Genomic DNA, 15209 nt, shown 5'->3' on the forward strand with positions numbered 1-15209 from the left:
TTCTCTTCCTTCAAGTCATCCCTTAGACCTACTTCTTTCTAGACAACCAAGAGAGCTGAACCACTTCTTGTGTCCCTGATCCAAGGAGAGGCAGCTCTTTCACAAGCTGGTCAGACAAATTCTGGGCTCAGGAAGATCCTCTGCCCAATCTTGGACAAACTGAGTAAAAGAGAATCTCACTCTTGGGAATTTTAGTTAAGAATTAGGATAGGGGAAGCTGATATGGCTCAAAGGACAGAGCGTCCGCCTACCATATAGGAGGTTCAGGGTTCGATACCCAGGGCCTTCTGACCCGTGTGATGAGCTGGCCCACATGGAGTGCTGCCATGAGCAAGGAGTGTTGCCCTGCACAGGGGTGCCCCCCGTGCAAGGAGTGGCCCCAGTGCAAGGAGTGCAGCCCCGCGCAGGAATGCAGACTGCCCCGGAGTGATGCCGCCCACACAGAGAGCTGATGCAGCAAGATGATGCAACAGTGAAAAGAAGAGACGCAAAGACAATATGAGACAGTGAACTAGGGAGTTGCGGTGGAGCAAGAGAATGATCACCTCTCTCCCACTCCGGAAGATTCCAGGATGGGTTCCCAGAGTTGCATAATGAGAATGCAATACACACAGAAGAACTCACAGCGAATGGACACAGAGAGCACACAATGGGGGTGGGACAGAAATAAGAAAAATAAAAATAAAAGGATTATGATAGGTAAGCATTTGAGACTAATAAGAAATATACACATTTGAGGTGGTGTTACATATTAAAAATATTATCTAAGTCTCATTTTATGCATAAAATTTGACATAAAGTAAATCCACTCAAAAATATCCTGGAGCTGCCTGGATTCCCCACCGAGACTTTTGGGAACCAGCACAAGGATTTCTATTCTTGGTTTCTCATAGCTCCCTGTCTTTATGTCCAACTTCCTGTTAAAATATAGGGTTTGGGTACTATGGGGGTTTTTCTGTTCCTGGGGACCTAACAGTGTTAAAGTGCTTAGTACTGTACCTGGTCCACAGTGGTTGATCAGTAAATAGTAGCTGCCATCACCACCACCGTCGTTGTGATTGACTCTGATGGCAACCATGGCTTTTCCTTCTCTATTTCCCTATACCCGGCAGCAAGGCAGTGTAATGGTTAAGAGGCTTTGAAGTCTAATAGCTAGGAGGTAAAACCTTAACTCATCAGTTTGGGATGTATGACCTTGGGCAAATGACTTCTATTCTTTGGGCCTCGTTTTCTTATCTGTCAAATGAGGATGGCAAAATATGCCTCCATGGAATTTCAGGCTCAATGAGATAAGACTGTAAAATGTTGAATCCATCAAGTAAACAAATAATAAATGGCGGCAGTAGCTGCTCCTGTTCCTTCTTCTTATTTAGTCTAGTGCTTTAAACACAGTAATATTTGTTGGCTCACCAAAGTCACTACAGAGAAAAACACTTGTTTCTCATCCTCAGTAAGGAACTTTGGGTGACTTGGGCCGGCATCAAGAGAGCAGCTTCAGATGTGGCCCAGCATCAGCAAACGTGTAAAGCAGATGAGGCACTAAAGGGGAGCTCGTTTTGCTTGGAACCCCAACCAGCAGAGAAAAAACAATGCTGGGCTCTCTCCCAGCTGCTCCGCTCTTCTGGGGGACTCTGGGCTGTCGTTCCTTGGTTGGCATCATTCCTCACCTCAGGTTACTGTAAGTTCAATAGGTCGATTATCGAATCTTGCTTATTTGGAATCTCTTTTAGTCACTGTGCTTAACATTCCTAAATGTGATCTACTAATGACTTTTCACTTTAAGGAAAAAGCCATGCCCTCCTTGCACTCTTATCTCACCCCACCTGGAGGGGCAGAAGGAATGCAGGAGCTCTTGCGTCTAATGCAGGTTTTACTTGCATCATCACTTGAAATCATGCGGTGGGCGCGGAAGGAAGCGGGTAGGTCGGGGCTTGGTGCTGGGCTGAGCTAGAGGGCATTGAGTAGCACACACTTGATGGGGGGGAGGGGGTGATAAGGAGGAAAGGGGGTGTGGGGGGCAGAGGGGAGGCTAGGTCCTCACCAAAATGTTTTCCCAAAATAACACCCTTCCAGGCCGGAGGAGAGCAATCTCGGGCCATTACTGTTCACATTTTTCCTCTACCCTTATCCCTTATCCCTCCAACAACTCCTTGCTAGCTATACCCAAGGGTTGGGAGAGTTTAATAAGAAAAAGAAAAAAGGCAGTGTGAGTTTTCCAATAGCTTGTAAGGATGGAGGACCTCCTACACCAACACAGGACACCCATTTCCCCCCTGAGTTTGAAGCTTGGGAAGAAGTCAGGACTTGGCCTCACAGTGGAGGTAGACTCAATGACCCAAATATTCTGGCAACCTCAAGACTTTAGGAGAGGGGCCAGAAGGTGGATGCTCCTCTGGCCCATCCACAACAAACAGTCAGCGAGTGGTAGCTGGGGGACCAGGGCTACTCCTGCAATGAGGAGAGAGCACCAGAATAAATTGTTTTTTGACTTAATAGTCTATACTCCTAGAGACTGATACAGTTTTAGTTTCCCAAGGACTAACTATATTATGGAAATGGGGGAGAGAAGCCCCTGTTCCTCCTCCTTTGCCCACATTGCCGGTTAGCAGAGTAATGGCTACGGTGAGGAATTCTAGCTCCAGCCCTGCTTTTCTTGTCTATGGCCCTTGATAAACACCTTGTTATTTAACTATTTACATTTTAATTCCTTACCACATAGCTAGAGTCGGCTATGGGTTTTAAACATTTTAATATGAGGAAAATAGGCATTTTTACAAGTAATGCTGAGAAGTCAATATTAGAAAATAAAATCTGCAGGTGGCCTGAGGCGGGGCGGGGGTCACACTGTGGCTTCTTCAGTTTCCTCTTCAGCAGCTTCTAGAGACTCCATCTTCTCTGGTGGGGCACTGCGCTCCCTGGGAGAAGAATGATGCCAATGGCTTTTACTCTTGAAAGTAAGACTTTAACTCATTTTAGATAAGACGTTTAAATTGTCCCCCGTCATTTACCCTGCATCCTTATTGAAAATCTCATCCTCATCTGAAGAGTCCTTGTCATGTAGCTTCTGTGCCATGTTTTTCTTGCGTGTGGCATTGAGAGGCTTATACATATCCCTCAGCCAAAGTGGCCGCCCTCTCCAGAAAAATCCCTCCTAGAAAATAGAAATGGAAATGTTAATAGTGTACATCTCCTGCTTTCTCTGGGTGCAGTACTGAATGCTGTGTAAGTTTACCTGATTCTCACTTTCAGTTGTGCATTTCCTTTGCAGCAGAAATCGAACGAAGCCCCTCGGGGGAAAGCACACACACACACACACACACACACACACACACACACACAGGATGGTTAGTGATTTGTGGCATTCTCTGTGTCTCTCATTACAGACATCTCTTGTCTTGGCAGAACTAAATGTTTACCTTTGCCCATAAATCACAATTAGCAAAATCACCACAAACTTTGGATTTTTTAAACAATTCCCATGCATGCTGTACTTCCAGGAGCTTTCAGTGTCCATCCAAGAGGGCCCCTAATGTTTCTGGGGACATCTTTGTACGTGGCTGGGCATGGAGTATAGGCAGAATTTTCAGTCCCATTCACCCACTTGTCAGAGGCCCTTGTGCAGTGAAGAAACTGCACAGCCATACTGGCCACCCTCTCTAGGGATATTTTACATCAGTTCCCTTCAGACGTAGTCTTTCATGCATCATGTGCTAGAGGGTAGGAGATGAGTGGAGAAGATGCTTCTTTCTCCTACAGGTTGCTTTATCTTATAGGCTGAATCACACCAAGTTAAAAGCCTTAGTCTAGCTAGCAAAATTAACTAGCTCTCTGATTTTCACAGCGCAGGTTATCACTGACAATCAATATAAGGTCAGGCTGGCCTTAAAAAACAAAACCATACCAAACAAAAAGAAGCTGAACAAAATAGAAAATATCAGATTGTGGAATAGGTTTACTTTAAAAAGTGTCTATCTAAGTATATGTATACTGAATTGTGATATAAAACGTAGCTCATGGCCCGAGCACTGTATAATCAATGGAGAAGTGGGTGAAGGGAAAAGAACCACCCTCTTTCTGACACTCATTAGTAGTGTGACCATGGGGAAGGTATTTTCCCTTTCTCCGTCTCCATTTTCTTATAAAAGGGAGAGGCACAAGCTGCTATCTAGGGTCTCTCCTAATGAAAATTCAGTGAGGTTTGAATAAAGGGGATGAGTAGGGGCTTGAAAACTAGCAGGATGAGAAGGGAAGTTTTCTGGCCACTTTACAGGAAGGACTCGTATAGTTTTCCTTCCATCAGCCTTGAATGAGACTGGTCCCTGACCTCCAAGCCGTGCGGTCTTCCCTGTGCCTTCCCCAGAGACTCCAGAAAGGCCTCTGGCCAGCCTGATGCCCACCAGCAGCAGGAAGAGACGGGCTCAGCTCAAACCTCTCCTCCCCCACCCTTTCCTTCAAGAACTGATGACAGCAGGTGCATCCATGCCGGGCCCCTCTGAATCAGCTTTGGCTGAGGAGCTAATTTTCTAGAGCCAGGCAAAGCATTAGAATAAGTATTTTTATGCCTTTGACAGTTTCCACATTAAAAAATGAGGAATCAAAATATAGGAGCTCTAGGTTCTTCTCTAGTTTAAAAATTCTATGTTAAAAATTGCCAGGTTATTATTTACCGTGGGCCTTTTTCTTCATCTTCCTCTGATGCTGCTCTATGAGAATAAATCTGTTTTGGAAGAAAAACATAATCATGATTATCTATCACAATAACCATTCTTTCCAAACCTTTATTCATTCCTTTTATTTATCTTAAGTCTTATCTTCCCAGCCAGATGACAATTTTTTTTTCCAGGACAGGTGTACTAGCTTGTTGCATAGTTCTTTGGCTCTTCCACAATACCTAGTTTAGAATCTTGAGTGCAGGTGGCACTTAATATGTTTTACTGTTTTAGATAACAAGCAACATGTAATTCCTAATAAAAACTCTTAGAGGTAGCAAAAGAGGGAAACATTCTTAACGTGATATGGCAGTTTAAGATTATTTATGAATTCAAAAAAGGGAGATTATGTTTGTAAACTGGTCTGTTCCTCTGGGCGTGATCCCCTTTGCTTGTTTTAGATTCAGCTGAGATGTCTTTGATTAAAGTATGATAAGATTAGGGCTTTGATTTGACCATGTTAGTAGAGTTTAATTCAGGGTTGAGTCCCCACCCCCTTGGTGGGCTATATAAATGGATACTCAGTCAAGAAGACACACAAAAGAAGACAAGGAAGAGGAAAGAATTTGATTATTTTGGTCTTGCCATGTGACAGAAAGGAGAAGGCTTAAACAGCTAAAGCCCCAGGAAGATGGAAGAGCCCTGTGCCAACCTGTAGCTGAGAGAGAGGAAGGCTGAACCCTCGCACTGACCAGCAACTATCTTGCTTCAACACGTGGCAACTGACTGGTGAGAAAGGAACCTTGAGTTGGATTCTTTAGGGCCTTGTAACTTTTAAGCTTCTACTCCAAATAAATACCCTTTATAAAAGCCAACATATTTCTGGAACTTTGCATCAGCACCCCCTTGTCAGATTAATGTACTTGGTAAAAGTATCTACCAGAAGCCCAAATAGCAACATTGTTTCAAAGTCAGAAAGGAGAGAGGGATGCCTGTTATTACTTTACTATTAGACACTGTTTAGGAGCACCACCGATAATGCAACAAGAAAAACATTAGTACCACCCATGAGGTAAGAAAAATAAATGGAGTAAAAGCATTAGAAAGGAAGAGGCAAAATTATCATTATTTCCGTATGAAATGATGATGAACCTAAAAAGCGCAAAAGAATCAATCAAATTTTTATTGGAAGTAATAAGAGCATTCAGTAAGGTAGCTGGATATATCAAAAGATCAGCCCACAAACCTCAGTAGCTTTTCTGTGTAACCACCAAAAACCAATTAGAAATGTAATTAGAAAACCAATTAGAAAATGTAATGGAAGTAAGATCCCATTCACAATAGCAATAAAAATGTATAAAGTACTTAGAAAGAAACTGAATAAAAGATGCGTGAACTCAGCAGTAAAACTTCAGAATGACAGTAAGCACGGATTACATGGTGTGAGATGCCATGTTTCTAAAAAGGAAATGTTAATTCCATTCCAATTCCAACACACAGAGAAAATGTGCAAAAATACCTATGAAAAGCGTGAAAAAGAAGATCAAAGAGCAGGAGCATGCCCTACCAAATAGCAAACTATGTTATAAAACAACAGGCATCAAGTAGGGTAATTCTGGTCCTGGAACAGGACTGTCAAGAAAAATGTATTTTAGATCAGTGAGGAAAGAATTAACCATTCAATAAGAGATTTTAAAACAACTGGATATTCATGTGGGGGGAAAGGGGAGTTAGGTTTCCTACCTCAACCACACCCAAACCAACCAAATAAAACAAATTATAGATGGATTAAAAAAGAAAAATAACAACACACTGTTTCACAAGTATCAGAAGAAAATATAGGAAACTAGTTTTATCCCATGGGGTAGCAAAGTCCTCCCTAACAAGACCCGCACCCCATAAGCCATGAGGAGAGGACAGACAGATGGGAGTACATGAACACACCTCCTACCCGTTGTAGCCTCTGCTTCATTTCCCACTGGATTTTTTTGTTTTTGGTCTTTTCTTGTTTTATAAAAGATGTTTGCATATTAAATATATTATACTATTTCACTGTATGTCAATATTTCAACTATTTCCCACTTGTTTTTGTCTTTAAGGAGGCAAAACAGAGCAGTGGTACGAAGGAGCCCAGGCTTTATGGGCATTGACTCTGGTTCTGCTTTTGGTTTTGCCACTGGAGCCTAAACCGATCTCTTTCATGTGTAAACGAAGGATGACAACATCTTGCTTGCAGGCTGGTTTTGAGGATTAAGTCAGACAAAATACATTAAGCTCTTAGTCCAATGTTTGGCATAAATAGGAGCTAATTTGCTAACAGTGTCAAAGACAAGGTGATCAAATCTATCACGCCATGGCATCAGGCTTGGAAAGCTCTTTCCCACCACAAGATTATAAAACATATTGCTTCTATTTTCTTCTAATGCTTTTATGGTATTTTTTTTATGTTTATGGAAGTATGTTAGTTTAAGGTGAGAAATACAGATCTACCATTATTTTCCCCAAATAGTTAGGCAGCTGTTCTATAACCATTCATTCATTTCCCCCCACTATCAGAATATTAGGAGGTACCATTTCAAAAGTCTTAGGAATGCATGGTTCTGTCTATTGCTGGACTCTATGCTACTTCATATAAATATTAGGTTGTATTACCCCCCATTGTGGAACTGATATAATGCCTTAGCTCTCTTCCTTTGAGAACACTACAAGGTTCCGGTCCTAAAAAAGCTTATAATCTAAGTGGGGAAAAGGAAATAATGAAAGCACATAAAGAAATACAAATATAAGGTTAAACTACACATGGAAATCAAAAGCAGCATATGATTTTATAGAAAGGAAGGGTCATATGCCAGCTGGAGAAGAGGAAGGTACTGTCTGGGCAATGGCCAGTGATTGACTGTCTCCCTAGAGGCCTTGCCAAGCTGACCCCATGCTGGGCCCCAGCCTCCCAGACTCAGAAATCAGACTCTTTCCCTTACCAAGAGAGAACTCACTTCTTCCTGATAGGACAGTCTCACCTTATCAATATCACAGGACTGAACAAAAATCAGAATGTTAGACTATGACTTGACAGTGTTCAAGATGCCAATACATCTATTCCACAGACAGAACATCTGTGCCTACACCATCAGGGAGTTATCTAGAGGCCTACGTGGCACACAATGCCACAGTCAGAAGGCCACTTGGTGAGCAAAGAATCAGAACAGAAGGAATCAGCTGATTCTGGCATTCAGTGGAAAGGACTGAGGTTTCTAGATCCATGCATCTGCCCTGCAGGCACCGCCTCCTGTGGGCCCGAGGTGCCCCATCTGCTGCTGGCAGCTCCTTCACTCTTGGGCAATATTAGGATGGGCACAGCCCATGCTGGCCTCTTCCTTCCCTTTCTACTTTTTTACAGAAACTTCCTGCCAATAGACATACTTTTGTTTAGATATATTAATACATTCAGCCAGGTTTTGACTGACCAGGCAGCCATCTGGTTCTTATGAATCTGTCTGCTCCATCATGTGTTCTGTCTTGGTTAGCCACACTTTTAAAAACTGTTTACCACATTGTTAAGTTCTCAAGGAGGGGGAATGCCTTGCTATGGCTGCCATGACATGGCGACAGATCTCACAGATGGACTAGGACCAGGAGTATCCAGGGAAGGCTTCAGGGGGAAAGATGGACTTGAGTTGGCTTCTGTCAGCTTGATAGGACTTAGACAGACAGGGTGAATTAAGGGAATTTTAGATGGGCAAAAGCACAGATGGAATGGGCATGGTGTGCCTGGGGTATGCTGAGGAGCTGCTTTGGCTGGCATGGAGGGTAGCCATCACATTGGAAAGGGCAAATGGGGTAAAATAGGTTGGATTGGTATAGTAGGGTCAAGATTTGTCAGTTTATTGAACCTGACTTTTCATATGCTAGTACCCACCTATTGGGAAAATTAATAAACCCTTGTATAATTGAACAGAAGGAATAGGGTACATGTAGTAGAGTAGCCTGATGCATTAATTTAGTGGCAACAGTTTAACTTAACCTATTTATTTATTTATTTATTTATTTATTTATTTTTAAAAAAGATTTCTTTCTTTCTTTCTTTCTCTCCCCTTCCCCCCACCCCAGTTGTCAGTTCTCTGTGTCTATTTTTTTTTTAATGTGTCTATTTTTTATTTATTTAATTTCCCCCCTCCCCTGGTTGTCTGTTCTTGGTGTCTATTTGCTGCGTCTTGTTTCTTTGTCCGCTTCTGTTGTAGTCAGCGGCACGGGAAGTGTGGGCGGCGCCATTCCTGGGCAGGATGCTCTTTCTTTTCATGCTGGGTGGCTTTCCTCACGCGGGGGACACCCTTGCGTAGCACGGCACTCCTTGCACGCATCAGCACTGCGCATGGCCAGGTCCACACGGGTCAATGAGGCCCGGGGTTTGAACCGCAGACCTTCCATGTGGTAGATGGACGCCCTAACCAGTGGGCCAAGTCTGCCGCCTAACTTAACCTATTTAGACAATGCCTAACACACTGGAGAAGAAAGATGCTAAATAAACCTAACAGATCTACAAGATAACACTTTCAGGGGAACAGATGTGGCTCAAGCAGTTGGGCTCCCGTTTACCATATAGGAAGTCCAGGGTTTGATGCCCAGAGCCTCCTGGTGAAGGCAGGCTGGTCCACACAGCAAGCTGGCCCATGTGGAGTGCCAGCCCACACAGGAGTGCCACCCTGTGCAGGAATGCCGGCCCACATGGTACCACCACCCTGTGCAGGTATGCTGCCCCATGCAGCACTGCCAGCCGATGCGGAGAGCTTGCACAGCAAGATGATGCAACAAGAGACACAGAGCAGAGACAATAAGAGATGTAGTAGAACAGGGAGCTGAGGTGGTGCAAGAGAATGATCGCCTCCCTCCCACTATGGAAGGTCCCAGGATCCATTCCCGGAGCCGCCCAATGAGAATACAAGCAGACATAGAAGAACACGCAGCAAATGGATATAGAGAGCAGGCACGGGGGGGGGGGGGGGGGGGGACATGGACAGAAAAAAATAATTTTTTTTTAAAGATAACAGTTTCATCCTTTTACTGTGTCTTATCTCCCCGGCATGACTGATAGCTCCATGAAAGCAGAGATTATATTGCCTCTCGTCCTTTCCCCCAACAAGGAAAGGAATCAGTGATAGAAGAAAAGTGACTGTGAGTTCATCAGTGAGCTGACAGTTTTGGGTTGAAGAAATTTTGCTATCACGTCAACTCTGGCCTTCTTAAACTTAACTTCTCAAAGTAGTCTTACAGCTTGTTATCTTGGTTTTAATTCCACAGAGATCTCCTGGGAGTGGGGTTCCTTCCTGTAAAAATTCCTGGAATATACTTTGCAATAAAAGAACAAAGTGTACCTCAGTCCTAATGACTGAAGAGGAATGCCAAGTAGTAGTAGCAGGTGGGACAGTGGCTTTGATTTTTTAGTTTGTGGGTTCTGAATCTATTATAAAGACAGGATATATTCCAGAAACCTGAATTAATTGTCCTTACCTCAATGACACAGAAAATTATAATCAAAATCATCACTACCACAGTAACGGATATTGCCAAGATGAGTTTGTTGTTATAGTCATATCCTGGAACTTCTTTTGTGGGCTAAAAAAAAAAGGGAAGAACAATTTAAAAACAACAACAAAGCAATGGAAAAGACGAAAGCTATCTATTTAGCATCAAAACCCCATTCTTCCATGTGAATCTAATTTACAGGTTTTTAAAGACCATATCAAATTGAATGTGTTAAGTAATGTTATCAAGCACTCTTCTATAATTTGTTTGTGTGTTGGGTCCTCTTCTCATCCACCCTAGGAATAGTGGCACCATTCTGTAAATGAGCAAAGTGGTAGGATCACTGTCTTGGTGAAAGTTACATAGCGGAGACAAGCATGAACTAGGAGCCTCTGGGCTTCCTGCTTGGGTGCTCCAATGCCATGTCCTAAACTCTGATGGAAAAGCCTAGGTCTCATGTTTCTGGACTTATCCTCACCTCACTTAATCTTCGCCCTTTTTGTTCACTCTGGACTTCTGTGCTCTCATGGATATAGTTCTCAGTTTTCCATTGGTCTGTATCCCAGTCTGCCTTGGACACCTTTACTTCTTGTTGTTCACTGAGAAGCTTCATCAGAAGGCCTGTTCTGGAGATGAGCTTTGCACAGGCCAGTTGCACGTGGGCTCAGAGCAGTCCATTTTCAAAGTCCGGATAACATGAGAAATGAGCTTTCTCACATCGTTGTTGGGGATGAGAGACCGTAGTTGTTGGTTTAGCTGAGTTTCAAATTTATCACCTGGGGATGAGTGAAGTGGAAGAGTGGAGCCCTCGGCCTTGGGGAGTAAGTCGGTGCCCAAGTTATGGTATACCCATTGGGTTTCATTGGTTTGCTTAACAGTTAGCATTAAGTTGTCTACAGTCACAGAAGAATTTGCAGTGGTAGAATTCCTAACGGCAGGGGTTATAGGGGCAGTCTTTTGTATCACAGTAGTAGTTTCTGCAGAAGTGTTTTCTACAGAAATACTTCCTGCAGAATTGCTTTTTGCAGTAATTGTTTCTTTAGCAATGTTTTCTGTAGGAGATTTTGAAAGACCAAATAATTCTGAAAAAGGATTTTCCTGAGAATTTCGTTCTGAAGATGAAAAAGCCTCTCCTGAAGGGGAATTTATGAGGCTTCTCATTGCAGAGAAAGGAGGTCTCTTTTCAAGCATAAGTCTATTGAATGAACCTTCCTTTCTGAGCTTTCGACTTGGTCTGGCCTTGAGTGTTTTGTGGCTTACACGAGAGTGAGCTTTATGAAAGAGGTAATTTTTCTGGAATATGAGATTGGTTTAGGAGCCTTCATGTGTTTAACTCTATCTTTTGCATCTTCTAAAACAGAAACGGAGTAGGCTAAGTCTTTCAATTTGTTTCTAACCTCAGGTGGGGCTCGTAGAGGGATGGTGGTAGAAGGCCTGCCCATTGAGTATTGCTTCAAGAAAGAAGAGACTGCTGCCTTATGGTCCTTTACAAATGAAGGCTCAGTGTCGAAGGAGTTTCCCACCAATTTCCTTGGCCTCCGCACCTTGCGAAACCGCCCCAGCTCCCTTGGGGTGGGCCTCCTGGGCATTCTTTCTTTGGCGATGTTCTCCACAAATGCCTGGGCACCCTGTTTCCTCTTGATACTCTGATCTCCCATTTCTTTGAAGTGCCTTTTCTGGATGCCTCTTGGTCCCTTGATGACTCTGTTCACTCTCAACAGCCTTTTTCCTACACTTGCTTTCTGAATCTTTGCCAGACTCTTTTCCTGGAAACTGCCCTGTGGCTGGGCAGTTTCCAATCTCTTTTGAAAGATCTGGCGTTTAAATTTGGTACCTATTAAGTTGGAATGCATAGGCATGGCAGTTTTTTCTCTTTTTAACCTCATCAATGTTTTCTTGAATTTCTGCATCTAACAAATTTTCCAGAAAATAGAGTTTGCGTAATTTTTTTTGTAAAGAGTATTCTTGGGTGCGTTCTTAAGAGGAAGGTTCCTTGTGTTTTTTGTCAAAAGATTCAGGGGATTATCTCCCTCTTGCAGATTTGACAAAAGCAGCTTAATGAATGGTAATAATGTTGATTCTACATCTTCCAGACTTCCCTCTGAGAAATAAGGCAATATGTAATTCAGTGCACTAATAACGTCACTGTCATCATCGAAGTCCAGCTGTTCGTTCGTGGAAGCTGACAGACTGACGCCATTGTTGTCTGAGGATGCTTGCTCGGGCTCAATGGTCAGTTCAGTACTGCTATTCTTCTTCCGGGCTTGCAAAGCCTTCATGAAGGCTCCTTCTGTATCCACTAGAGATGCTTCCTCATCTGCCAAAAAAGAAGACACTGCTTTTGATAACGAAAGACGGAACAGACAGCTCTTTGTCAGGCCACATATCCCAGTCTGTATTTTCCTAGCCAAGTAAATCAGGAGTCAACAGACATTTGAGTACCATATGGAGAGGAGAGAAATAAACCCAGACTTAAACCTATGACTGGCAACAGCACAAGGCGAAAAAGATACCTTTTGAAGAAGTAGTTACCAACTCAGAACATTCTATAATATGAAATGGGAAAAACAGTAGAATACAAATGCTGGAGAGGATGTGAAGAAAGGGGAACACTCATCCATTGCTGGTGGGAATGCAGAAGGATCCATCCATTCTGGAGGACAGTTTGGCAGTTTCTCAAAAAATTATCCATAGATTTGCCATATGACCCAGCAATACCACTGCTGGGTATATACCCATCAGATCTGAAAACAAGGACACAAACCGATATATGTACACCAATGTTCATAGCAGCATTGTTCACCATCGCCAAAAGTTGGAATCAATCCAAAAGTCCATCAACAGATGAGTGGATCAATAAAATGTGGTATATACACACAATGGAATACTACTCAGCTGTAAGAACCAATACACTACAATCGCACGTGATAACATGGATGAACCTTGAGAATCTTATGTTGAGTGAAGCAACCCAGGCATTGAAGGACAAATACTATATGACCTCAATGATATGAAATAAGTTAACTGCCTCAGAGAGCTAGAGTCTAGAAAAGTGGCTTACTGGAAATCAGGGGGTGGAGGAAGGATGTGAGTTAATGTCTGTAGGGGTGGAATCTGTGATGAGCTGGGGGTAAGTATGAGCACAAAGAAGGGACAAAATGGGGGCAAGGGGTTACCTTCGGGTGGGGTTTTCTGGGTTTGAGGGGGGCTGGGGATGGGAAGAGGGGTAATATGGTCCAAGAAATAGGTGGGAGGGAAGGGCAACATACAAACATGGGAGAGTGCCAGAAGTTCGTTGAGAACTAAATGTTGAGTAAAACGTATCAAAGTATAAGTAGGAGGGTTACCTGGTTAGGACGCTCAGGGGGTATGGTCTGATGCGGGACGGACTCTGGAGGGAATAGCTGAAGGCTCATTTTGCCAAGGTGGGTTCTACCATTGGGTGGGGTGGACCCATATCCTGGGGAAGACTAATGCCATCAAATAGAGAGAACTGTATCTCTCGTGAGAAAGGACGGCTCCCAGGGCATTAGATTGGCAGGCGTTGTGGGCCCTAAGGGGAGGGGAAAATGGACGTGCAATGGATGGAACAAAGGTAAATAAGGGGGCAAAAGAGGAGTTATGTGAGAGTACACGAGGATGAATATAAAACAGCTAATATTACACCAAAAACATATAGGGGACGACAGACTAATAATGAAAACCATAAGACAAAACATAGGATAACTAAAAAATTTAGAAAACTGTACAACCTAAAGTATGGACCACATAGTAAGCACAAATGTTACCTTGTTTGAAAACTATAGTTTCGGAATCTGTACATCAGTTTCAGGAAATATGATATGAATAAGTTAAAAGATTATTGCTGTGGAAGGGAAAAGGTTTTATGGTGGATCTGGGGAAATACTGTATATTGTATATATGAATTTTGGTGATCTAAGACTCTTCTGAAGCTGACATTATGTTGGGATTCACTTTACGGGAAGTTTTGGATCACAGAGTGGTTCAACAATGGCAGCGGAGGAATACTGATATGGGATGTTATTGACAGGATATATATGGTTGACAGGGAGTTATACAGGGCATATGCCCAGGGTATATGGTAATGTCTATATATACTCATAGTGGAAACAATTAAAAACAACAGCTGGGGGGGTACTGGGCTCCTGGCCGGGGGGTCACTGTTGTGGGCCCTGGGAGAGCAGCGGCAATCCTCCAGGTGCAACGGCAAGAACCAGGAAGGAAGGAGGGCCCAACAGTGGGCTCTTGATACTAATGGCTACACTTTTGAGCCTATGCACCTGCAATAAGAACAAGGCCTAGAGTAGCATTGTGCCTGGGGGTTTCCTCCTGACAGCCTTCATGTTACTCAAATGTGGCCACTCTCACAGCCAAACTCAGCGTGTAGATGTGATGCATTCCCCCCAGCGTGGGACACGACACCCGGGGATGAGCCTCCCTGGCACCGAGGGATCACTACCACATACCAGCTGAAGAAGCGACTAGAAAATGACCTTGAATTAAAGATTCAATGCGGAACAGCAGAATATACCTGTCTACATATAATAACATGACTTCGGGAAGCAGTTTGACCTAATGTAAGGGGGAAATGGAAAGGAGAAATGAGATTATAAGGCTGTGAGTCTCTAAAAAAGAGTCTGGAGGTTGTCAGAAGGAATAGCCCTATGTACAACTGAACAGAGTCTAAGAGACAGATAAGGTAGATACAACCCCAGGTATTGGTTCTTTTGAGGGATAAAGAGACCCACGGGTTCTATGGTCATGGCAGAAGGGGTTCACTGCCATGACAGATGGCCCTTCTTTGGAGCTGGTGTTTCTGCGTGATGGAAATGGAATCAGAGGGGATCTCTTTTCACAAGACTTGCATGCTACTTTATTGGAATTGTAGTTGGTGCTGGGTTTAAGATATATGTAGGGGATTTGAATCTCTGGACTGATAATATGACACCCAGGCCCAGAGCCTCAACAGACTTCAGCTCCTACACTTTGACTTATTGGACTTACTCCACTCACCTAACA

At 43.3% G+C, this 15209-nt stretch overlaps 1 protein-coding gene and 1 long non-coding RNA gene across 7 annotated transcripts in view; one reads left to right on the plus strand and one right to left on the minus strand.

The window, feature by feature from the left end:
- Window positions 1-13911, plus strand: part of LOC131274976 (uncharacterized) — a 47573-nt gene extending 33662 nt beyond the window's left edge. For 2 of the 6 annotated variants that reach the window (XR_011646774.1, XR_011646777.1), the window contains exon 7: window positions 12263-13911. This is a non-coding gene — a long non-coding RNA (uncharacterized lncRNA). Of the gene's footprint in view, window positions 1-5304; window positions 8704-12262 lie in introns of those variants that run through there. The other 4 variants (XR_011646776.1, XR_011646778.1, XR_009182310.2 and 1 more) reach the window with 3 other exon arrangements.
- LOC111761492 (leucine-rich repeat-containing protein 37A2-like) lies at window positions 2733-10941 on the minus strand. The gene is made up of 6 exons (XM_058283439.2): window positions 10648-10941; window positions 10155-10259; window positions 4668-4717; window positions 3233-3287; window positions 3009-3151; window positions 2733-2915 (listed from the first exon to the last, which is right to left on the minus strand). The coding sequence occupies exons 1-6, from the start codon at window positions 10780-10782 to the stop codon at window positions 2840-2842; spliced, it is 564 nt and encodes a 187-aa protein (XP_058139422.1). The 5' UTR covers window positions 10783-10941; the 3' UTR covers window positions 2733-2839.
- Window positions 13912-15209: the final 1298 nt, after the last annotated feature.

Source organism: Dasypus novemcinctus, chromosome 21 (assembly GCF_030445035.2).
Source record: "Dasypus novemcinctus isolate mDasNov1 chromosome 21, mDasNov1.1.hap2, whole genome shotgun sequence".
Lineage (NCBI taxonomy): Eukaryota > Metazoa > Chordata > Mammalia > Cingulata > Dasypodidae > Dasypus > Dasypus novemcinctus.

Bases quoted from the DNA above. Each gene is read 5' to 3' on its own strand.
- LOC111761492 (XM_058283439.2), bottom strand. From the start codon at position 10,782: ATGAAGCTTCTCAGTGAACAACAAGAAGTAAAGGTGTCCAAGGCAGAC. The intron at 10,260-10,647 runs GTGAGGATAAGT...TTTTTTTTTTAG, and splicing joins AAGGGCGAAGATTAAGTGAG to CCCACAAAAGAAGTTCCAGG. The intron at 3,152-3,232 runs GTAAACTTACAC...TCTATTTTCTAG, and splicing joins CAACTGAAAGTGAGAATCAG to GAGGGATTTTTCTGGAGAGG.